This window comes from Mixophyes fleayi, chromosome 7 (assembly GCF_038048845.1).
Source record: "Mixophyes fleayi isolate aMixFle1 chromosome 7, aMixFle1.hap1, whole genome shotgun sequence".
Classification (NCBI taxonomy): domain Eukaryota; kingdom Metazoa; phylum Chordata; class Amphibia; order Anura; family Limnodynastidae; genus Mixophyes; species Mixophyes fleayi.
The window spans coordinates 102,661,224-102,684,507 of record NC_134408.1 but is presented as its reverse complement, the minus strand read 5'-3'; the positions used below and the strand labels follow the sequence as shown (position 1 = coordinate 102,684,507).

The window sequence follows — 23,284 nt, the reverse complement described above, 5'->3', positions numbered from 1 at the left end:
TTTAATAATGACAATGAATAATTAGGTAAAGTATTATGTTAAGTTCACATCAGTCTTTTATCACAACGTAATCTGTCCCCTGTAACGAAAAGTCAAAGATGTAGAGCACAAAACAATGGTTAGCTACTAGTGATATGTGTAGTTTCCACTTCTATCAGCACAGTGTTCCTTGTTGGGATGTATTCACACAGGCTTATTTTCTCTATGGGAGGTTTGATCTGCTATAATCTGTTCCCTATGGGCATGCATGCAGCATGTCTTGTCCCTTTTGGTCCATAAACCTTTCTCAGGTATGTAGGCATGAATAGCTTGTGGTCACTGATAACTTTTCTGACCCGTTTTGATCTGTTCATTGTCACCCATATTTTTTTATTATTAAATTGTGACAGTTACAGATATTTTCTTATTTAATTGTTATAATATACTTAATAGACAGCCGTAAAATAATTGAAAGTAGTTATTAAATGAAAAACATGAATTATGGATTGTTAAGCAGACTACAGCCATACTGATTTAGTAAGCTCATTCTACAAAAAACAGCGCTGAAAAACGCACAATATATTGGGTCCATAAGCTTACATCCAGTTTGTATGTGAGTACAGCATGCGTAACAGGACTTGTTCCAGCTATTTTGTGGGTTGTGATTAAAAAAGTTAACACCTGATATACACACCATGGGGAGAGACTCAGTTGCTGGCGATGTGGAATGGACATCACGGAAGTGTCCGGCTGCGCACATGGGGAAAGTAAGGCAAAAAAAATTGTTTTTTTCCTGGACAAAATCATATTTCAATGCAAGGGGTGCAAATAAGTTTATTGTTTTGCACATAAAATAAATACTGGCTGTTTTTTCATGTAGTGCACAAATACTTGATAGCTTATTTGTACACTCACAATTAAAGTTGATCTAGGACATGCTCTATCCCAATTATAAATCTTTTCTTACGTTTTAAATTTATCTCCCCCTCCAAAACAACATGGTTTTGCCAAGGTTCAAAGTTACTCAATTTTTTTGCTTTACTTTCCTTAATGAATCGGACCCATTGTCGGAAATTACAGTAGGAATCTCTCCTCATTTTATCTCCCACTTTTATGGGGTGCAAGGAAACATGAGCACAGATTCCAGCCATAAATTCGTTGCGAGGTGTCTCCACAGACATTTGTGAGACGTCATGCTCCGAATTGAATATCCCTCCACCGAGTTTATACATAGATACACTCCCACATTCCACTTTTGGACACGTTTTCCCTGTAAATTTGCCCCTCTGAGGCTATATTTACTGCAGGGGTTATAACTCCAGATGAAAATGTGCATGCTGGAATGAGTAAAAACATCACTTTGAAGTCCAACCTACTGCCGCTTTAGAATCAAAGATTTTGTTCATTTAAATTTTTCCCTAAAGTACTGCTCACTTGCGCCTCATTTATGACTTAAAGGGGCTTTGCACTTTAAACATAAGGTTCTAGTAAATCCCTTGTCTTCCTTTTTCTAGTGTTTCGGTGGGGTTCCTGCTCTTCCAATCAGCAGCTGGTTTTAATTTAAAGCCACTGCACCGGATCACTCCTACTAAAGAAAGCAGAGCAGTTTCACAAGTGATCAGCAGATGCCCCGGCAATATGTAAATGCTGAGACCCTGCTAAACAAAGGGAAAGTACTAGTATTAGGAAGGGTTGGGCTTTAGCAGAAATTATATTTAAAGTTTAAAGAGTGGATATCGGGACTGTCCTCTCATCCCATGTGCCACTCTTGTACATTGATTATTTCCTTTCAAATGTGCATTTCCATAAAAATAAACAATTGCTTGTAAGGGGCAAATAATCCATTGAAAAGATAGGCCAAGACGTGATCAACCTCCAAAGATGTTTAATAAGTCTTTACTTTTGTACACAGACAAAAATACCTCGTAAAATGACATTTATGCAACTTTATAAATTATATTAGGTGTCTCATATAAACAATGTTATACAGAATAACATAAATGCTGCAACTCTTGACTGCTCTACACGTTCCTTTCTTTCTCCACAGGATGATTGACTGATGTGTAGTAAATTGCTACTGATGTATTTTAGTATATTTTCCTACTTTGTGTGAGGATTTATTTTGTGGAATGAGAAAGTCCTGGCTGTATGTTCTTTGGGACCTAAGAGATCTTGTGATAAAAGTGTTGTAGCTATGAATACATTCTATCCCCGTGGTAGTTGAGTTGCTTCCTGGTTGGTAGTGTTCTTGAGGTGTTCTTCCGTTATGGCTCTTTATTGCTTTATTGCTGCTCCTTGCGAAGAGAGGTCTGTTTAATTGCAACAAATCATACTACACTAGATGTGTATGTCCGACTGTTTTGAGTTTTGTTTGCTAATAAATAGCAAATGTGCTTTAACCAACAGCAACCAGTTAGATATTTTACTTTATTCTCCAACTTAAAACAGACAGATAAATTGGTTGGTTGCTATGGATTTAACCATTTGCACTTTATTGGTGAATACTCCCCACCGTTTTTATTTATGAAATTAGCATATCTAGAAATGTTAAAGTACAACACAGCAAAGGCTTAAAATAGTAGAGTAGAATTCTTACAGGGATTAATAGGCCTCATAGTCCCAGACCTGCTTTTCACACTTTTGTAAATGCTGAAGAAATGTATCATGTAAAGACATGGTTGGCTACCATCTCATTAAGATATTTAGAGGTTTTTTTCCCTATACAGAGACATTTTAAAGTTTCATATCCACTGACATTCAATGATGGACAAGGAGTTAATGACAAACATAATGAGATCGCTTTTTAGTGTAAAATACAGTCAGAAAATACCTTTAATGAAAAAATATCAGACTGTACCACATTGTCCTGCTTGCTGCACCCATCCTCAAACAGAAGGTGATCCTGGCAGAGCTGTCTGTGGTCCTTCCCAAAATATTCAGCTTGGTCTTGTTGATACCTGTATCACATCTATTATGCTTAAGATAACTTTGCCCATCCTCTCTGATTCTTCATGCATCAACAAGCAGCAATGAAGGGTGTCTAAACCTCTGCTTGGATGCTGAGTGAGGCGATACAAAGCACAGCTTCCTGGCAGATGCTGTCAGAGGTAATTGAGCGGAGAAACAAGACTATGACAGGAAACATACATTTTGTAACTCAGATTTATTTTCAGTGGTTGTTTCCAGAAACGTATCCATGTCTTTGTTTGCAATTTCCCTCCCATAACTGTTGAAATTACATCATTACAAGAAACTTGTCACTTAAGGTTATGTGGTTTAAACACAGTTTAATAAGTTTAGTTGTATGTTTACTGTCATGGGTAGTACTCCACCCATTTGTTTTTATTGATACCCTCCCCCCAATTTGGTGATTTTCATATTGTTGACCAATGCTGTTTTTAACAGCTCTACTGCCCATTACTCACTGCTTGTGCTAAGAAAAGTCAGTGTAAAGTGCATATGTTAGCACCCCACTTGGAATTTGCTGGTGCTATATGAATAAAGGATGATATAAACACTGTACATTGCACATGTGTACAAATAGTGGATGATATACGGTGTACAGATTCGTATACTTTTTCTAATGTGTCCAGAACTTTTCACATTCATTTAAATGTGGTTTCCATCATGTGTACTAACTGTAGAAACTACATTGTAATGAATGGGCTATTAAAATGAATGGGAGATGCTCCATACGTACATAAATAAAAACAGGCAGTGTAATCCGCTAAATATTCCTCGTTCAGCCCCAGCACTACATAGCTTGAGTTGTTTGCCCCTATTAACAAGCTGTGACTGTCTGGGTTGGTCATACTATAACAGAAAGACTGAGGAATGGGGCCCCCCTGTTATAATGTGAAACTAGCTTCAGCCCGATGAGCATGGATTAGAATTCTTTAGGGTTATCAGGCCAGCAAAATCTGTGCACTCCTTCCCCCCCCCTCCAACTCTTCCCCAGGGTAAGTCAGCTCTTCCTTGCACTTCTTGGGTGAAAGGTGCCAGGGTAATGTGAGCCATTGGCGACTTGGATATGCTGGTGCATCTGGAAATGCTCATAGCTGCCATAGTCTGTGGACCTACAATCGCACAAAATTATGACCCACAGTACTTTAATATTGATGATGATTAATGGTGATTAGTCTATGTATGAAATGCTATAGCAAGCAAAAATAGCACTGTAATCTACATATTTATAGATGTTTCAGACTAATGTCTTTTACGACTTCCCTCTTAACAGTACATGCTCGGCTTCCCCCTCCCCTCATCATAGTACATGCTTTGCTCCCCCCCTCCCTCATCACAGTACATGACCTCTCTCATCACAGTACATGCTCTGGGCCCCTCTTCCTCATATAATTGCTGTAGGTTTTTTAGATGATTTTAACAGCAAAACATTAAATGTGATTTTAAGACAGATCCTGTCTATCTCATATTTATCTATTTATCTATCTCATGTCTATCTATTTATCTATCACATATACATCAATCACATACCCATCTATCTATCTCTATCTATCACATATCTATCGCATATCTATCTCTCTTACACATATCTATCAACCTATTCTATTTCATATAGAGAAATAAGTATTGAACACGTCAACATTTTTCTCAGTAAAAATATATTTAATATTTTTTTCATGAAACCGTCCTCTCGCGCTCCAGTAGAAGGTCTATTGAAAGTATAGGGTGGTTAAAAACCCGCGTGTGATTTTTTTTTTTTAACGCTGCGGGGAAAAAAACAAATTGCGGTCAATTGAATACCCCCCAAAATATGATTATTAAATAATTAGTTTATCATTTGAAAGTATACAACATTATTGTAATTCATGATGACCCTAATTTTACCAAGAGTTCTTAAACTGAGTGCTCCTCACTAATGTCCTACACAACAGGGCATGGGGGTAATGATTTTGCTAAGGGTACTTTCAATAAATATTTTTTTCAATTGTACTTCCTAAACTTTAGCCAAGTGCAGTAGTAAGTGCCATTTGTGTACAATATATGTGTACCCTAGCGTGAAATGTGCCTCGGACATCCAACTTCTTTGGAAGCGCAGCGGATAATTTATCTTACGGCGAACATATCAGTGTTTTGTCTTTCTTTTGCCATGGAGTGTGCTGTAGGGTCTGATTACCTCGCCTCCTCTTCTGTCTGGCATCGCGGTGGCTCCCAGTCACTGATAGAATGGGAGCAATCCACGCAGTGGTGATGTCACAGCGCAGTGGGCTAGTGGACCCAGACAGACCCCTCCGTCTGTCCATTCCCCTCACAGTCCTAACGGCCACATCCCCCTGATGGCGGCCCTGGTCACATGCCTAGATGTAAACATTTCATTATGATCTCGCATCCTAACCTTGAAGAGCTCATCAACTAGGTACATCCCACTGATGTACAGTACCTCAGCTTCATGACGATAAATGTTGCAATTTAGCTGGAGAGTTGCTGCAACTTTAAGTTTACTGCATGGCACTGCAATCAGTCTCTCTATGTTTGACATTTTTTATAACAAAGGACATAGCTTGTCTTTAGCTGCATAGTAGATGTCAGACACTTACATATTTATTATGTATTTTATTGGTGCAATTTGTGTTTTAGAGTCAGTGACTTTATAAAAGTGGCCTTGGCTCCTCACCTGTATGATAAAACTTTTGAACTATATGATGTACATATTATACTATACTATTTGTGTGCTTTACCTATAGCAGTCTCTTTTTCCTATAGAGTCAGGGGTGCTCACTTGTACTCTGTTGTCCCAGGACTTCAGCATAAGGTGTTAGACATTTTAGGCTCTGAGCTCTGCCACTAGAAAGCTGGTGAAAACAAAGCCAGGAGACAACATGGTGAAACAGAGTGAAGTAGGCACGTGATATCGAACCACAACAGGAGTATAACATGGGAAAACATTGTAATAAACCATAGGAAAAAGGACGATCAACTTACACAAAGTTCTGCATTTGACAGAGAGGAGGGTATGATTCAGGCCAAGGTCAAGGCAAACAGAAAGTTACAATAACCAATAGCCAGGCAAGTAGCTAGAGTAGGCAGCAAGTTTCAGTAGTTTTTAAGTCAGCCAATAGTCAGAGCAGACAGAGTTCAGGAAGTGGTAAGGAGCAAAACTTTTCAGAACACTAAGTACACACACCTACACTCAACTTCAATGTACCCGGAGACAGAGCAGTATAAAGGGAGTGAAGGCACCTGGGAATGTACATATATTTTACTATATGTGTGTGTGTGTATATATATATATATATATATATATATATATATATATATATATATATATATATATATATATATGTTCAATGTATTGTCTGTAGTGCTAAAAACACAAAACTTATACAATTTGTTACAGTAGAAATGTAAACACAGATACATTTCTGAAATGTAGGGTATGCCCTTAACATGAAAACTTCTATTCCTTATGTCAGATTACAAACACAAAACAAATCAACATTTATGATTCACTCACTTTTTGAAAGAGTATATTGTTCATTAGCATGAAGCCATTGTATTGTCCTTAGGCATGCAAATGCAAAGATGTATATACTCAACAGGATTAGAAACGTTTTTGCTTGTTGAGAGTTTGTGGACGAATGTTCTGGGAAATCTCTCTTGCCTTTGGAGAACAAGCTTTTAGTGGTGGCATGTTTCTTTTGTTCATAAACAAAGGTAGCTCAGTATGCTCCCATGACCTTCCAATAGTGCTCCCTATTATGTAGAATCTCATTAGCAGAACTAGCCTCTTTCATCCACACTGCACTTGACAAATAATTTCTGTAAACAGAATTACCTTAATATATACAGATAACAACAGGATAGAAGATGGGATAGTGACTGAAAGTATGAGACTCTTAAATCAAACACAATTTTATAAGCCTTTAATGTCTACAGATATTTGTAAATTAGGTTTACCTGGATAAAACATAGGTCGGTGCCTTTTGTGACATTTTCTCTGTGTATGAGGGATAGTATGTGGTTATAGAATATAGTCATCTTATACCCCTATCACATAGAGGCAAGGACCCGGGAATAACCCAGGTCTTGTGTCGGTGTGAGGGGAGTGACCCGGGTTTATTCCCGGGTTGGAGCCGGATATGTTGTGGTCTGAAAAGTGTTCTTGGGTTACACGAACCAGGTTTAGTTAAAAGCAGCTCATTAGAGGGGCTCAACTGTTTCTCCTAAACCACATATGCTTATGAGTACTTGGTTGGCCCCAAGTTTTGTGCAGATGTATCTATTGTTAATAGATTTATATATTGTTATTGACAACAGGTAACCAGACAACTTAACTTTTGGATTGATTAAAATGGCAAGAGTACACCAATCACAGAATGAATGAGACAAGTAGTCTAAAGCTGGTTACACACTACAGAAAATATCTGTAAGGATTTTACCAACCACTGAAAGTCCCGATGAACATGCAGCTTTATGTATACACACCTACTTGATTTACCTTCAGATCTGTGCTCTTCATCTCTCATAATGATCTGCTGAAAAGATTGTGACTCTGCACACTCTATATAGAAGTATATGTAGATACTTGCTGTGTGTTGATTATAACCCAGTGTGTTTCGTGTGGAAGAGGACTTTCTCAAGGGAAGAGTGACTTTACCCTTTGGGAAAGTCCTCTTCCGGATGAAATACGTTGGTACATCATCAACACACAACAAGTATCTACACTTACTTGAATGACCTTTTCTATCTAATTTAATACCGCTGACACGATTGGGGAGGGAAATCCGTTAACTACATCAATACAAACACTAGTCAGGACCATACAGTGTATTCTTTTTTTTCCTCTCTCACAGATGGAAAGTGTTATGATTTATACAGCATAAGACATTGCTATTCGTTTTTATTGGAATACCTTTCGGTGGACTGTTACTATCTCTGAGAATACATATTGGATTTTGATTCACTCGATAATTGCCTGGACACTTGGCTAAACCTATCTCTTGGTCATTTCCCTCGATTGTAACCATTATATATCTATAATTTATATGCACAATTATGTATATTTATTTGTGATTTTATGTGGACTTTGCATGGTTTTTATGGTATTTAGGGTTCATGAGAATCTGCTTGATATTTTATCAGGACTTGTTTTATGTGTTATTAGTCACGTTTTTCAATAAACCATACTGGATTTTATGTTTAAATTATTAGGCTGTCCCTCATATCTGGACATACAGATATTATATGGTTTTATTTATTCAAAACCAACATTATTGATGTATTTTAACATTTAAGAACACCATTGTTGAGACAATATCACTAGCCAATGAGAGCCTAACCTTTATTGTATACTGTAAGTTTCTAAGGGAGGGATACCCTCGGTTAGTGCAGCCCTTGCAACATTGGGAGTAGAGTGCAATCCCCCCCCTGTTTATTGAATATATAAATCACTATGTGTCGGTATATAGATAAAGGAGAAATTTCTGCACAATATAGCTATATTGGGATTGAACTCATCTGCCACGACAAGGCATCTCCTGTAGGTGAGCCCCACCATAGCCAGTGAAACATATATATATATATATATATATATATATATATATATATATATATATATATATATATATATATATATATATATATATTCAGGGGGCCACATTTAAAACCTTCCTTGAAACTCCATTTTCTAAATCATGTAGTTAGTGAAAGAGTGCATGTGCAAACAAAAGAAAATTGTTGTCCTGCGCTCACAAACAAACAATATATAAATCACTATGGGGCATATTCAATTGTCCGGATTCCCCACCGCGTTAAAACTGCTACCGTTATTACTGTAAAAGTTAGTTGGATTTCAGCTCGCAGCTCAGGGAGCTGCGAGCTGAAATCCAATGAGAAAACTACCGTAATAACGATTTTTCCGCACACTATTACCGTAATAACGCTAATAGTGCGTGGAGCGCGAGATTTTCTGCGTTTCCTCCGACAATTGAATATGCCCCTATGTGTCAGCATATGCATAATGGAGATTAAGGGAAGTTTTTAAATGTGGCACCCTGATTGTATATTTGTTTCACTGACTAAAGAGGGACTCGCATACAGGAGATGCCTTGACGTGGCAGGTGAGCTTAATCCCAATATAGCTATATTGTGCACAAAATTCTCCTATATGTATGTTATTTTATATTGTTTGTACACATTTCATTAATTTAAAGAAGCACACCTCCTCTCTTTTACTTACATTTTTGTTGTTTTTGCCATATTTTTTTCAAACAGTGTTGATGAATTATTGTATATACTATGACCTGGACTGTGGCAGCAAATCACATTTCATAAGCCTACAATTATTTGAGCACTTGGGTAAAATTAAAATGAGTGTAAAATTTTAAATTGTCACCAATAAAGGTCTTCTCTATTCTACACCAATGTTTAAATTTTGGGTTAATAGTAGACTTTTTCTTCAAAGTGGCACTTTTGATGATTTTTTGATGAGATGTTGTAGTATTAGAAAGATGTGAGCTAGATATGAACCACAAAGCAACATAAAACCTTCTTTAAAGGTGGCGTGCACCTAGTCTTCTACCAAAAAGCCTAGGTTTACAAAGCAAGATGGCAGCATTTGTGGAGGAGTAGAAGGTTGTACCAGCCAAAAGGGAGGAGTTAGCAAGGTTATGGTTAGTAGAACATCTCTTTCCTTAGCACTCTTAAAAGGGGTGGTGAAATGTTTTCTCTCTTCAGTGCCTCCACCCGATTGTTTTACACAATATGGTGAGATGCAGACTGTGACTGAATCCACCAGGGGTTGACTTGGGAAGCCCCTTGTACCCAACCACACTAACCCTCTGAATAATAATAGACCACACACTGTGGTTACAAACATCAATTGGGTGTTTATTGTAGGGAAAGTAAATGAGTAAGGCAGCATTAAATATGGGTAGATTGTTGAGGGGTAAGTGGGACAATGGGTAAAATAACCAAGGGCAACAATTCAGTGAATAATAGTAATAAAAAAACAAGATGGCCACCACACGTGCACTCACTGGCGCCCAAACTCTCCCACAATAACGCACACACAGTGTAAAAATATAAATCAACAATAATTTAATACAATAATCACAGACCTGCTAATATGAAATAATTTGTGAGGTTAACTAGTTAACCTTGATGCACTTGTTGAAATGTTGGTACCTTGCATTAGATCTCTGATACTTGTAATGTATATGTCTCTGACAGGTAACACAGTCTCTTGAGATATGTGCAGATTTATGTAAAGAGTTCTAACCTGTAGAATTATAGGTATAGCATTCTTTTCTTAGCTATAGCATTAATGGTGTCACAGTGTTTTGTGTGTTATTACTTCTCTTTTCCTTTGGATGAAGAAGAAGGACTCAGCCACTGTTGGGTTGTGAACTAACTGCAAGCCTGATCTTGCTAGCTGTTCGTCTCTGCTCACACGCAATTCGCTAATAGCGGGAGACTCCCTCTCCGCACATAGGCTCGCTTTGCTATGTAATCTCCGTCGTGCTACCTATATGGCTTGATAGTGGATTTTGTGCAGTGATCCGGCTCTAAGACCTTTCTGTGCAAAGCTACACCCAGCTTTTCTTTTCATGGCTTGAGTATCCCACTCTTCATCTGTACACTCAGTCTTTTTAGCAGACTCTGCTATCTCACCGCTCTCTTTCCCCTGCTGTTGTCACACACATCTCTGGCTGCCAGCACCTCACACCCTCGCTCCTCTCGTTTCTTCCTTCTTCCTTTGATTTCCTGCCGGTGTCTCCTCCCAGCTCATCCTTGCTTGCAAAACTAACCTCTGCTTCACCCTGCATTTCCATAGCAACATCAGCTCCTTGTTATTCAACATAAGACAGCCTATTTACACTAGCAAAGTTGAAAAAGACATAGGGGCATATTCAATTGCTGGCGTTTTCTGCCGCGGGAAAAATATTACCGTTATTACGGTGATACTAAGCTGAATTTCAGCTCGCAGCTCCCTGAGCCGCGAGCTGAATTCCAGCGTGAAAGGTACCGTGATAACGGTATTTATGTGCACTATTACCGTCAATACGGTAATACTGCGCGGGGCGCATTACTTTTGTGAGTAACGCTCACAATTGAATATGCCCCATAGGGTGAACTTGAGAGATCTATCATCATAAATTCTAATTGTGTTGCTCCAGAGGAAGGCAAAGCAAAACCCCCCAGTGTTTAGCCTAAGGGGGGGAAATTTCCTTCCTGGTCCCCAAAAAATGACACTCGCCTAAATTAATCTATACATATTATAGGAAAAAATATTATTTCTTGTAAGAAAGGCATCAAATACATTGTGAATTTGCCATCACCCATTTCACGTGGTAATGTATTCCACAGATTGACCACTATTGCAGTAAAGAACTCCCTCTAATGCTGCTGGTGAACCATTCTTTCTTCCATTTGCAAGTGATGACCTCATGTCCTCTGTATGCCCCTTGGTGCGACAAGTTTGTCACACAAATCTTTGTATTGTTCTCAAATATATTTATACATATTAATTAGGTCACCTAATTACTATGCTAAGACAACTTTTTTTCCAATGTAAACTAACCTATTTTTTCTTATCCCTTTTTATAATTTAATACTTCCATTTCCTTTATATATAAGGTTGTACACCTTTCCAGTTCTCCTTTTTCCTTCTTCTATTCTATATTAAAGGGTGATTTATGCAAATGTAGTACTATGTTTTTATCATGTTATCTTATCCCCTTTTATTCATCCTATCATCATCATCAACATTTATTTATATAGCGCCAGCAAATTCTGTAGTGCTTTACAATTGGGAACAAACATTAATAAAACCATACTGGGTAATACATACAGACAGAGCGGTAAGAGAACCCTGCTCTCAAGCTTACAATCTATGGGACAATGGGAGTTTGAAACACAAGGGCAAGTGCTTCATCATATTGCACATTGGACTAGCTAGCAAAGGTAAAGGTATTGAGTGGGCTGTGTGATCAGTCACACAGCAATGTTGGTCAGAGGGTTGTTGTTTTGTGTTAGCTGTGTAGAGGGTGGTAACCTAAGGAGATTAAGATGTTGGTTGAGGATTATTATAAGATTGTCTGAAGAGGTGGGTTTTCAGAGAACGCTTGAAGGTTTGAAGACTAGAGGAAAGTCTTACTGTGCAAGGGAGGGAATTCCACAAAGTGGATGCAGCCCAAAAAAAGTCCTGTAACCGGGAATGGGAGGATGTGATGAGAGTGGAAGAGAGAATTTTATTTGCCTCTTCCTGGCATCGCATGCTGCTAGGAACTTTTCAATCTCAGTTTTTCCAAATTGTATTATTTATTAACATTGTTTATTTATATAGTACCTATATATTACACAACAATTTACAGAGAATATTTAATCATTCACATCAGTACCTGTCCAAAGTGGAGCATACAATCTATTTTTTCTACCACACAGACACACACAATGGTTAATTTTGCCAGAAGCCAATTAGCCTAGGTTTTTTTTTTTTGGAGTGTGAACTCCACGCAGATGTAGTAGTGGCCCAAAATATTGGCACCTTTTCAGGTTTTTCTAATAATGCACAATTTCTTCCAGAAAATAGTTTCTTTCAGAAATGTAGACATCTTTTGATTCCCTCCTATGTATGTATTTATTTAGTTTGCAGTGGAAAAAAAACATAAAATGCCGAAGTTTTTTTTTTTCTTAGTTCCACACAGAAATCCTTAAATGGATGGTGAAAATTATTGACAGCTTTTAGAAGGTAACAGGTGATTCTCCTTCACTTTGGAACTGAACTCACCTGTAATGAGTAGCAAGTGATTGCAATTTAAAAATCATTATACATTTATTAAATTAGCTTGAATAAAAAAAACTACTCATTCTCTTGTTTTCTGGCATTGTGCATACTGCAGTGAGCATGGAGTAAAGAATGCCAGATAATTGTCTGAATATGTCAGACAGAAGATTGTAGCAAAGCATAGACATTTTTTTGGCTGATGGTGCTTCTGCCTTACAGTAGCTTCACCGTTATCAGCTGCAATTGTTATTCTGCTATCTTATCAACAGCTTTCTGATTGTAAACTCATTTGCGCAATTATAAATAAATGATAATAATAGTGGTGTGGAAGGTCTGAGTGATCAAGGGATGTGTTTAAGGGGTGATATGATCACAAATATTCTAGTAGCCCATACAATAAATTCTGAGACAGTTTATTCAGTGTGACGTCCTCACAGACAGCACAAGTCATTCTTTGGTTGGAAGAAACGAGATTTAATCTCCAGCTACAAAAAGGGTTGTTTACATTAATGTCCATACATACTGCGAATTGGAGAGCCATTAGGAATTTTAGACCTAATTTTGTTACTAATTGAGTATGGGCAGGGGAGGGCTGGCAAATTTTCCCCTAGGGTGGGGTGGGGGGCAAGGCTTGACTATTGGGAACACTAAAGGGGAAAAAATGCAGTTAGCCCAGTGACCCAGCCCAAGACAGCCAACTATGAGACCTGCTTAGGGGACGTGAGAGGTCTGACAACAGGACCCATTCTTTCCAATAACGCTATTCCCACTCACATATTTACTAGCATGCAGGTACATTGTATTTGTGTTACGTTTCTCTGAATAACAGAGTAACTGTCTGAGGTTGTTCTATCGTGCTCACTTGAAAGCTGGGGACACACAGAGGTGCTCTGACCTTTATAAAGGTGCCCTCCCACTTGTGTCAAATGCACTATTCATTGCACTATTTTCCTTGATAAAATGCATAACAGACTGTGAATGCAAATCACACCAAGCTATAGGAATCTTCTCATTTAAAAAGAAACATGTTTTAGTCTTCAAAGTCACAATATTGCATATAAAATAAAAAAGACATAATAAAATTAGAAAGGACACAGTGTACATATTATTATAACCCAAAATAGACACTAAACATTGAGTAAAGTACACATATTTGGTTTTCGTGTAAATTAGCTGTTACAGAATAAATAAGGGATATATTAATTGGGGAAAAAAACATAATGACCTTAAATTAAGAAAATGTTTACTCAATTATAGGTACAAAAGAAAGCTCTGCCTGTACCTAAAAACACAATGTAAAGTTTGTTTAGGTAGAGTAAAAAATGAAGAGACTATTACTAGCGAACCAGCGCATACCAAAAAGTGGCGGGGCTTCCTGCAGTCCAGATGTGGCACAAACTCGTTTCTGTACTGATCCTGTTTCCATATGTATTTTCCATTTGTAAAAATCTTGGTTGAATAAATAAAGTGATGTTAAAGGCATTATTTAGACTAGTTGCCTAGCCCAGGTTATTACTATGGGTTAGTGGGGGAAGGGGGTGCGTAGATGTAGCTTAGACTTTAGTAAGGCTTTTGACACGATCCCCCATCGCAGACTGTTAGATAAACTCGAAAGCTTGGGATTGGATTTTAAGATGATTGAATGGATAAGATCATGGTTGCAACCATCCTTTCAAACTATATTATAATATAGGGGATAGATGAAAGAAGGACATGCTCTACTCTTTCCCATCTTGCTTTGTCATTAGAGATCTGTATCAATTGAATAACCTATTGCCCATGTCTGAAAACTAATATTGAACTGGTAACAGAAAAATAAATATTATATAATGATGTATTTTTCTTGTGAAATAAATTGAACAATCTGTTTATACTTGATTTCATACACACTATTAAAACATATAGGTAGTTAAATCATATGTCTCCTGAGTTATCAGCACTGAGTGATATCTAATCTAAAGCATATCTAATACAAGTTAACCCGTGCATGATACTCATGCATTCTAGTCAAATCAAGCTACTTAAGGTGTTAAAAAGATTCTTGTCATGCATTTGGGCCTAGCCCAGGCCTCCTCAGGGGAAGAGCGTTACTTCCCAAAGCAAGCGCCCTTTTTTAACGTGGTTTTGTCCACATGTCACCACCTCATCATTTTTCTCCATCACCTCATCCTTCATCTTCATCGCCACATCCTTCATCAAGCTACTTAAGGTGTTAAAAACTCCCCACTGTCACCCCCGGCAACCACTCCCAACTGTCACTTCTCCTTCAAGAAATATATAGGTCAGTGTATAACTCTGCCCAGCAGGTGGCGCTGCAGCTTGGGGTTTTTTTTTTCCACACACGCCACTAGGCATTTATATAGTAGAGATGCTTTGTCCACAAAGTTAAAGCAGCAATCCCATGAAAATATGAGGTATGTTGGCTTTCTTTGTAGCATAAATTGTAGTCGCAGACTATAAAAAGAATCTTGGTATTTACCATTTTCCTTGGTTTGTTTCTTCGGGGTGCTATTAAAAAAATATATTTGTACAAGTATATATGTTCTTGTTATTATAGCAAATGTAGGTGAAAAATAATTGCAGTGAACTTATATTAGGTAATGTAATATTTGCATATTTTTGTTACAGAACTTCAAGGAGAGAAATGTTTGTTGCTTCACTTTCTACGATTTATCATAACATATTCATAGTTGACTGAAAAGATTAGTTATGAAGCATCATTAATTAAAAAGCAAGCAATGGAGGCATTGGAAGTGGATGATATTAGTCCAGCACTAGAGGTTACAGAAGACTTCTTCAATTCATTTGATAATCTAGAGCATGTTGGCCATCAATCTGAAGTTTTTGGCATTCATGAAGTTCCAGAACTCTTGGGAAATGACATATCCGATAAAATCAAGCAGCAAACTGATGGTCAAAATGCAAACACTTCTCAACATAGCGTAATTTGGGAGAGATGTAAAAGTAGCCTCTTTGATGCCAAAGCAAAGAATGGTTTCCATGCCAAAGAACACCTTCCATCAACTAGAAGAACATTTTCTGATGCACCCTTGTTGGCTGGAGAGGAAAAGGACTCTTCCGTGTTTAGCCTTTTTAGTGCATGTCATCGTAGACGAGACCGACCTCGTTCAGTTAATGACACAGTGGCCCTCAATGAAGAGACTCCAAAATGTAGACCAGGGCACAACAGATCCCGTTCAGATGTTAGTCATATAGACTGGACAAATGTCTGCAAACCAGCCCCTTTGCAGCGTTCATCAAGCCAAGGGGTTCACTTCACCAGAGACATTGAAGGAAATAATGGTATGTGTTATTTTGTTTTATCTGAATTATCTTAGAATAAATACTGAATTGTAACTACATGTATTAAGCCAGGAGAAAGGGTGTTTGGTAGCTTTATGCCACTTTCTCTGTAGTCAAACCACTCACAGTACACGGCAACACAAACTTTAAACAAGATGCTCAAGACCTAATTCGTTCAATAAGGTATTAACCAAAATGAATTAGAATAAATATAGACATAATATTGGTATCTATTCTTATTGGACTTTCAATACTTTTGAAATTGCATGTTCATTTTTACACTCAAAATTGAATGAAACTTAATAGAAGGGGAGCATGTTGTTGTTGTTTGTTGTTTATTAATATTATGGTGCAGGGGTAATGTGCAAAAATTTTGGAAAGATTTGCAAAACCCATTGTATTGACTAATAAACAATAAAGAGAGCATCTACTCACATCTGACCATTATACAATGTAGATCCCAAATCTAAGGTGGCAATACAAATAAATTTAAAAATCATACTGATCTGTGCTCTTGTGATCCCACGTTTTACGTGTTCCCCCATGTGTATGGGAAGTTCAAGGAAAAGAGGCACCAATATGTTAGCTTGAAAAAGGACCTTCACAGCAGGAGAGAGAATCTTCTGTGTTGAACCACTACAGCCATGGGGCTCACAATGAATCTGGGGATGTCAGGAGTGCAGGTAAATATGATTTTGTTTACCTTACAGTTTTTTTAATCTCTCACAAAAAAGTGTTTTTGTTTGCGGCGAATGTGGATGGGTAGGAAAGGGTTAACCTGGGAGTCAGGAGGTAGTCGCACCCATTCCTCATATTTAAGGGCTCAAATTCAATTCAGTCTTGGCTTTTGTCTGGGGAGGGAGGAAGAAGCAGAAGAGCAATTTCTCTCCACCGAAAGAGTCAATATACCCTGAACTTTATATATTGCTGTGGGTTGCACCCGGCTGAAGACTTTGGTGACTTGTTGCTAACAAATTACTGTGGAATTAACCTTTTAATGTTATTTTACACATCTTATTAATTATACATTAGTTACATGTTCATTTGATCCATTTACAACTGCATCATATGTGAGCAAAATGACATGTATTGCAATTGTGTTTTGTATGTTACATATATGTAATTACCTTCCTTGCCCCGTTTACCAATGCTACTATATTTAGTGTCCTAATTTTTATTATATGTCCTTCATATTTTTTCATACCACAATGAAGTAAGTCCTTTGAACTATGGAATTCATTTATGACGGCTGTTGTTTTGTACATTTGAGAACCTCTCAATATGAAGATAGTGACATTCGCTATCTGCCTTGATGAATGTGGCTAACTTTGGTAACTGGTAAATGTGATTATGTAACACATTTCAAAATGCTATTCTACCCATCTTGATGCTATACAGTGGTGCTCCCCTTATGCTTCTCCTTTATGTTTTTAACATATTGAGCTTTAGGTATAGTGCCCTAATCTATAAAACTGCAGTGCTTATGCTAATGTGTCCTTTATAAATTATATTGCTAAGTTTTCTATAATAAATGGCATGATTATTACACACATTTTGAGAATATAATCTTATTTGCAAGGCTTCCACTGTGCTGCTACTCACTTATGGAATTCTCTAGCGCGCCTTCAACCTATACTGTTCACAATGGTACGCTCTTGATGCTGTCCCAATCTCCACTGTGAGCCATACTCCCTCCAATTTGTTTTTACATCTGCATTTTTTTGTCTACCTTCTATGTCCCTGTTTTATATATGGTCTGTTTTCCTCACTGTCCGGTACTGAGGAACACTATTGTGCCTTACAAATAAATGACAAGATTAATCATTATAATAGTAAATTGTATTAAAATTTTCTAAGCAAGAAAAAAACCAAAACAACTAACCTAAAAGGAAAAAATAGCATTTGGTGAAATAACCTTTCGGTGCCAACAGTTTGTTGATAGTTGTACACTTTAATGCACCATTTGTTTTACAATCATATCTAAATTCAAGCTTTTATCGCTGTGTGCTTACTCAGTGCTTTGGACAAACTGACAATAATCCAGAAGTCCGCAGCCTAGTGTTAAGAAACCAATCAAGCTGATAAACACTTCACTGGCTATATTACAGAAAATATTTTAAGGGGAAAAGGGGATAGACATATTGCCAGAATCATGTTTGTTTTTTAAGATTTTCACAATACATATATTTACTTACTCAGATTATGTATGAAAACACAGGTCCTGTTTCCCACTCTCATTAACGTATTTGGATCACTGTTTGTTTTGCTTGTAGAGATCATCACCTACCATGCCCAGATAATATTAACCCTCTCCTTGTAATAGATAGCTTTCTAGCTGACAGTCATTCCCTGCCTGAAAGTTTCATCTGTGCTCTCCTTGTCTCTCATCTTCCCTGTTAACCACAGGCACAACTTGGCATTGGCTTGGAGGAAATAGCTTTTTTCAGCCTGGTGCATGGATGACATGAAAGCACATATTGTCACGAGCCGTGGCGGTACTCACAGCCGCCGCGGCTCGCTTCCTGCTCCTTCCGACGTCCCGGCCGTCACCATAACGACCGGGACGTCACTTCCTGGATTCGGGCCGACCGTTGCCAGGGCAACGGCCGGACGCTGAAAGTGTTTTCTATGCGCTCCGGCAGGCTGTGTAGCCGGGCGCATGCGCTGAACCTCCCCGCAGCCTATGGGCTGATTACCAGGACATATAATTTCATTAACCTACACCTGAGTGTAGGTCCTGGGGCAAGCTCTGATTCGTTTGAGAGCATGGCAGGCAATTAGCCTGCAAGTGTGTATTCTAGCCCTGATTGGTCTGCCTGGGTATTTAGGGCAGTGAGGTCTGCAGCCTCACTGCCGGTTATAGTTTCTCTGCCACAGTCCTGCTGACCTGCTTGTTTCCTGTACCTGCCTTTGTTCCTGTCCCTGTCCTGTGGACACTCTATTGGATTTCCCGTGTATGACCCCTTGCCTGGATTTGGACCCTGCCTGTTTGCTCGTGACCCTGACCTTCCTGCCTGTATCTGGACCTTGCTACCGTGCCTGTGACCCTTGACCTCGGCTTGTGTATTGGATTCCCTGTCTGCTGCCAGCCCTCGACCCTTGCCTGGACTTCACTCCGCTTTCCCGGGTTCTCCCTAGTCGGTACGCACTTCACGACCCTCTGCTAGTCTGCGGCCAAGTCTGTCCCCACCACTAGGGGCTCCAGTGAACACCTGACTGGCAGAGCAGACTCCGGGTTGTGTTGTATCGGCTAGAGGGGTTCCTAACACATATATAGAGGCTGTGGAGAAAATAGCTATATTTATTTATAAAAATGGGACCTAATTTTGAAATGTATATTTTTTGAGAACACAATCCATACTATTTTGTATGGTTCTCCATTTACAATGGTTATGTACATCATTTTGAATGTTTGGGTGTTTTTAATATTGGACCCCTTTTAATAGTATGTATCATTCTGCAATGGAATGGATTTGATGCATACATTATTCAGTGCTTTAGTGAACACTGCTCAAAGCTCCACCTCTAAAGTATACACATCTAGTTTCAAAGATATGAAGTCCGTTTTCTTTCATCGTATTTAATCATTTTATTGTGTATGAAATGCTGGTTAGCTGGTAAGGAGTATTTTGATATATGCCTGGATTTGGCATCAATCCTTTTAAAGCATTTCTACGACTACACACCCAGAAATTTCCAGTGTTATATGAAAGGAGTCATCCCTGTGATTACCTCCTGCATGTGTGCTCCTGAGGCCGGCCCTCTGTGTCCATGAGCCACATTAACTGCCATTGTAGAAGATGATAGTCGTGTGTGTTTTCCCAACAACTGCTGCTTTAAAAAGAAAAAAGTTCTAAGTTCTTAGGGGATTGCTGATATACTAATAGAAATTAATGCTTTATTAGCTTCTTAAGAAATGATACACAGCGCAGAGAGGAAGATCCACACAGTGTATACTAAATATATATATATATATATATATATATATATATATATATATATATATATATATATATATATATATATATATTTAATACATCCAAGGAAATTTCAAATATAATTTTATTTATTGCGATCTAATACAAAATGCAATCACAATATTAAAAACAGTAACGGAGGTCAATTCCATGAAAACGCTACAAGAACCATTTCTTTGGATTAATAAACCTCTTATTTTAAAGTGTAAGGTTATTAGTACACGATTCACTTCACTGACTATATAAAGACAAAACGCAGAAGGCTGACTGCTTTTATACAGGTCTGGGATAACTTATAATATTCACAATAATTTACGGTACGAAACGCATTATTCCTGATTAATGCACAAGTTTTCCTATTGACCAATAAGGTACTCTCCGTTTATAAGCAACTAGCCTAGAACTCAACATTTATACTGATATTACAGAGATAATACTTACAGGAGATTATATAGTTCATATATTATTCCCACTTGTGTTTTATAAAATACTTTTTATTTGAAAGATGATCAACCTTTCTTTAGGTACAGTAGTTAAAGGCAAAAAATTTGTCTAAATCGTGGTAGTGATTCAAGAGGATAATTGAAGTCAGTCAAGAACTCAAGAATGGTGGAACTAGTGGAGTACCTCAAGGATTGGGCTGCATTTTCTTTAATAGATTCATTAGTAATATTACCTGTGGTCTGCAAGGAAATCTATAACTTAGTGCAGATGACATAAAATTTATAGCAGGGTTGATACCTCCAGAAAGTGGTAAGTTAAATGCATATTGATTTAGCCATATTTATAAGTGGGCTAAAAATCAGCATTTTAATTAATCAAACTGAAAAGTAATGCATGTAGGACACAATACTCTAATGCTGAATACACAATTATGTACTGTGAATAACAGAGGAAAGGGACCTATGAATATTACCATCAGATGACTTAAATGTTAACAAACATTGTAGCAAAGCATTAGCGAAAAACAATAGAATAATTGGTTATAAAGACTATAAATGTAATATTGCCACTTAATATATCACTGATGAGGACATATTTTCAAAAAGATATACATAAACTATATACTAACATATTTTTTTAATCAAGTAATTTTTATTGATTTTTAAATAAAGAAACAGAAGCAAAAAATAACATAAAAAGCACAGACAAAAAAAACTTTAGTTTAGTTATATCCCAAAAGACTGCTTGTGGTCAATTGAAAGGACAATGTACTTTCCCAGACATATAAACATTGTACATAAGCATTCAGGGATGTGAATACATAGCAGATACGCCATTTAGTTTGTATACCAAATATGAATTACAAGTTTAATCTGAAGTAACAGGTAATAAAGCAATGCAAAGTGAGCCAAGCAGGGTCAGGCACACCGGGGGGATTGGTTGTCTATAGCAACCAATCAAATTCTAGTTATCATTTATCTGGTAAATTCTACAAAATGACAGAATCTGGTTGCTATAGGCAACGTCTCCACTTTTTCAAATCTGTAGTTTAGTACAAATTATACCCGCAGGAGGCCATTGTTAGATGTATGCATCAATTACAGAATAGGGGAGTGGCAAATATCTGAATCATTAGCGCAAAGTCTTTATTGAAAAGAATAGCATTGGGACCAGATCTTATGATATTTATGTTTTTCACTTCTACTAGTATACATGTACCGTTCATGTTTCTTTGTATCATTCACCAGAACTCTCCATTTCTGAAAATCTGGACCTTCAGCAGCAACCAATGTCCGTGCTATAATATTTTGTCACAGTTAAAAAATAAACATATATTAATAAAGTGGTTTGTTCAAGTTGTCTTCTAGTGATGTACCAAAAGACACACCTTAGGGTCTGGGGGAAGGGGCTACAATTACTGTGTTGCATACACATCCCCACACTGCAGTCCAGAATGCGTTCACCACTCCCATAAAATCTCGGTCAACCCGCATTTCGGATAGTCGGAAATATGCCTGCTTCCGATTTTAACCGAAGAAACCGGAGAGTGATACTTATGGCGTAAGTATAAATGGATTTGTTGGAACCGAATGCTCAACACGACCTCTCAAATACTTTTAGGAATATAAATATAAAAGAGTGGACCTAAGTCACTTTCCCATTTAGATTTAAGAGTCAATAGGTCATCGGGTGCGTAAGTAGGTTAAGGTCAGAATATAGTGTAGATATACCTCTTCTCTTAGTCTGCAACAACATCCTAATAGAGGATGCAGAGAACTGTGAAGGGTTGTTACCAAACTGAGAAGTGGCAGCAGGTCTGAACTGCAAGAAGTAATAAAAAGCAAGGTTGGGAAGATCAAATTCCTGATGCAGTTGATCAAAGGATTTAAACACACCATTAGAGTAAAAATGGTGCAAACACCCCAAACTTATGACAAATATAACCTTTAGTTAGTTTAAGCAGTTTGTGGAGCCTACCATAGTGGAGTGTCAGGATCAGAGCCCTCCCCACCCAAAATATTGTGAGCCGCAGTCCACACTTCATTCGCCTTTAGAACAATAGGAGCAATCTTTTTAGCTTCATCATTATCATCATTTATCATCATCATCATTTATTTATATAGCGCCACTGATTCCGCAGCGCTGTACAGAGAACTCATTCACATCCCTGCCCCATTGGAGCTTACAGTCTAAATTCCCTAACATACACACACAGACCGAGAGAGAGACTAGGGTCAATTTGATAACAGCCAATTAACCTACTAGTATGTATGTACTAGTGTGGGAGGAAACCGGAGCACCCGGAGGAAACCCACGCAAACACAGAGAGAACATACAAACTCCTCACAGATAAGGCCATGATCGGGAATTGAATTCATGACCCCAGTGCTGTGAAGCAGAAGTGCTAACCACTAGGCCACTGTGCTGCCCACCAGAAGAACCTGAAATGGAGTAGCAGGAGACCCCACCTGCTCACCAAGGACCCCCATCAGAGCACTCTTTCCAACCAGTCAATTAGCTGGGATAGTTGCACTGCCAAGTAATAAAATTTAAGTTTGGGAAGAGCCAGTGCACCAGATGCTTTAGATCTGCAAAGAGTGCTCAATTTAATCCCGGAAGCTTATCACTCCAAATTTATGTGGAGACATATATATTAACATATTGAAATAATTGGTTTGGGATATGTATTCCATTTAGGTTGCACAATCATTTTTAAAAGATTAATTTTCCCCGACATAGTAAGATGAAATCTCTTCCGTGAGTGGGACCAATTCGTCCCGAGCCAAGCAGGTCATATAGCTCCCTCCATATCCACTACAAAGTATTGAGAATG

The 23,284-nt window shown here is 37.9% G+C and overlaps 1 protein-coding gene across 2 annotated transcripts in view; it reads left to right on the top strand.

Annotated features, from left to right (window-relative positions):
- Positions 1-23,284, top strand: part of PLEKHM3 (pleckstrin homology domain containing M3) — a 184,925-nt gene that overhangs the window by 6,288 nt on the left and 155,353 nt on the right. For both annotated transcript variants that reach the window (XM_075180233.1, XM_075180234.1), the window contains exon 2: positions 15,356-16,030. In XM_075180233.1, the coding sequence (XP_075036334.1) occupies positions 15,466-16,030 (565 nt within the window). In that variant the 5' untranslated portion in view covers positions 15,356-15,465. The remainder of the gene's footprint in view (positions 1-15,355; positions 16,031-23,284) is intronic.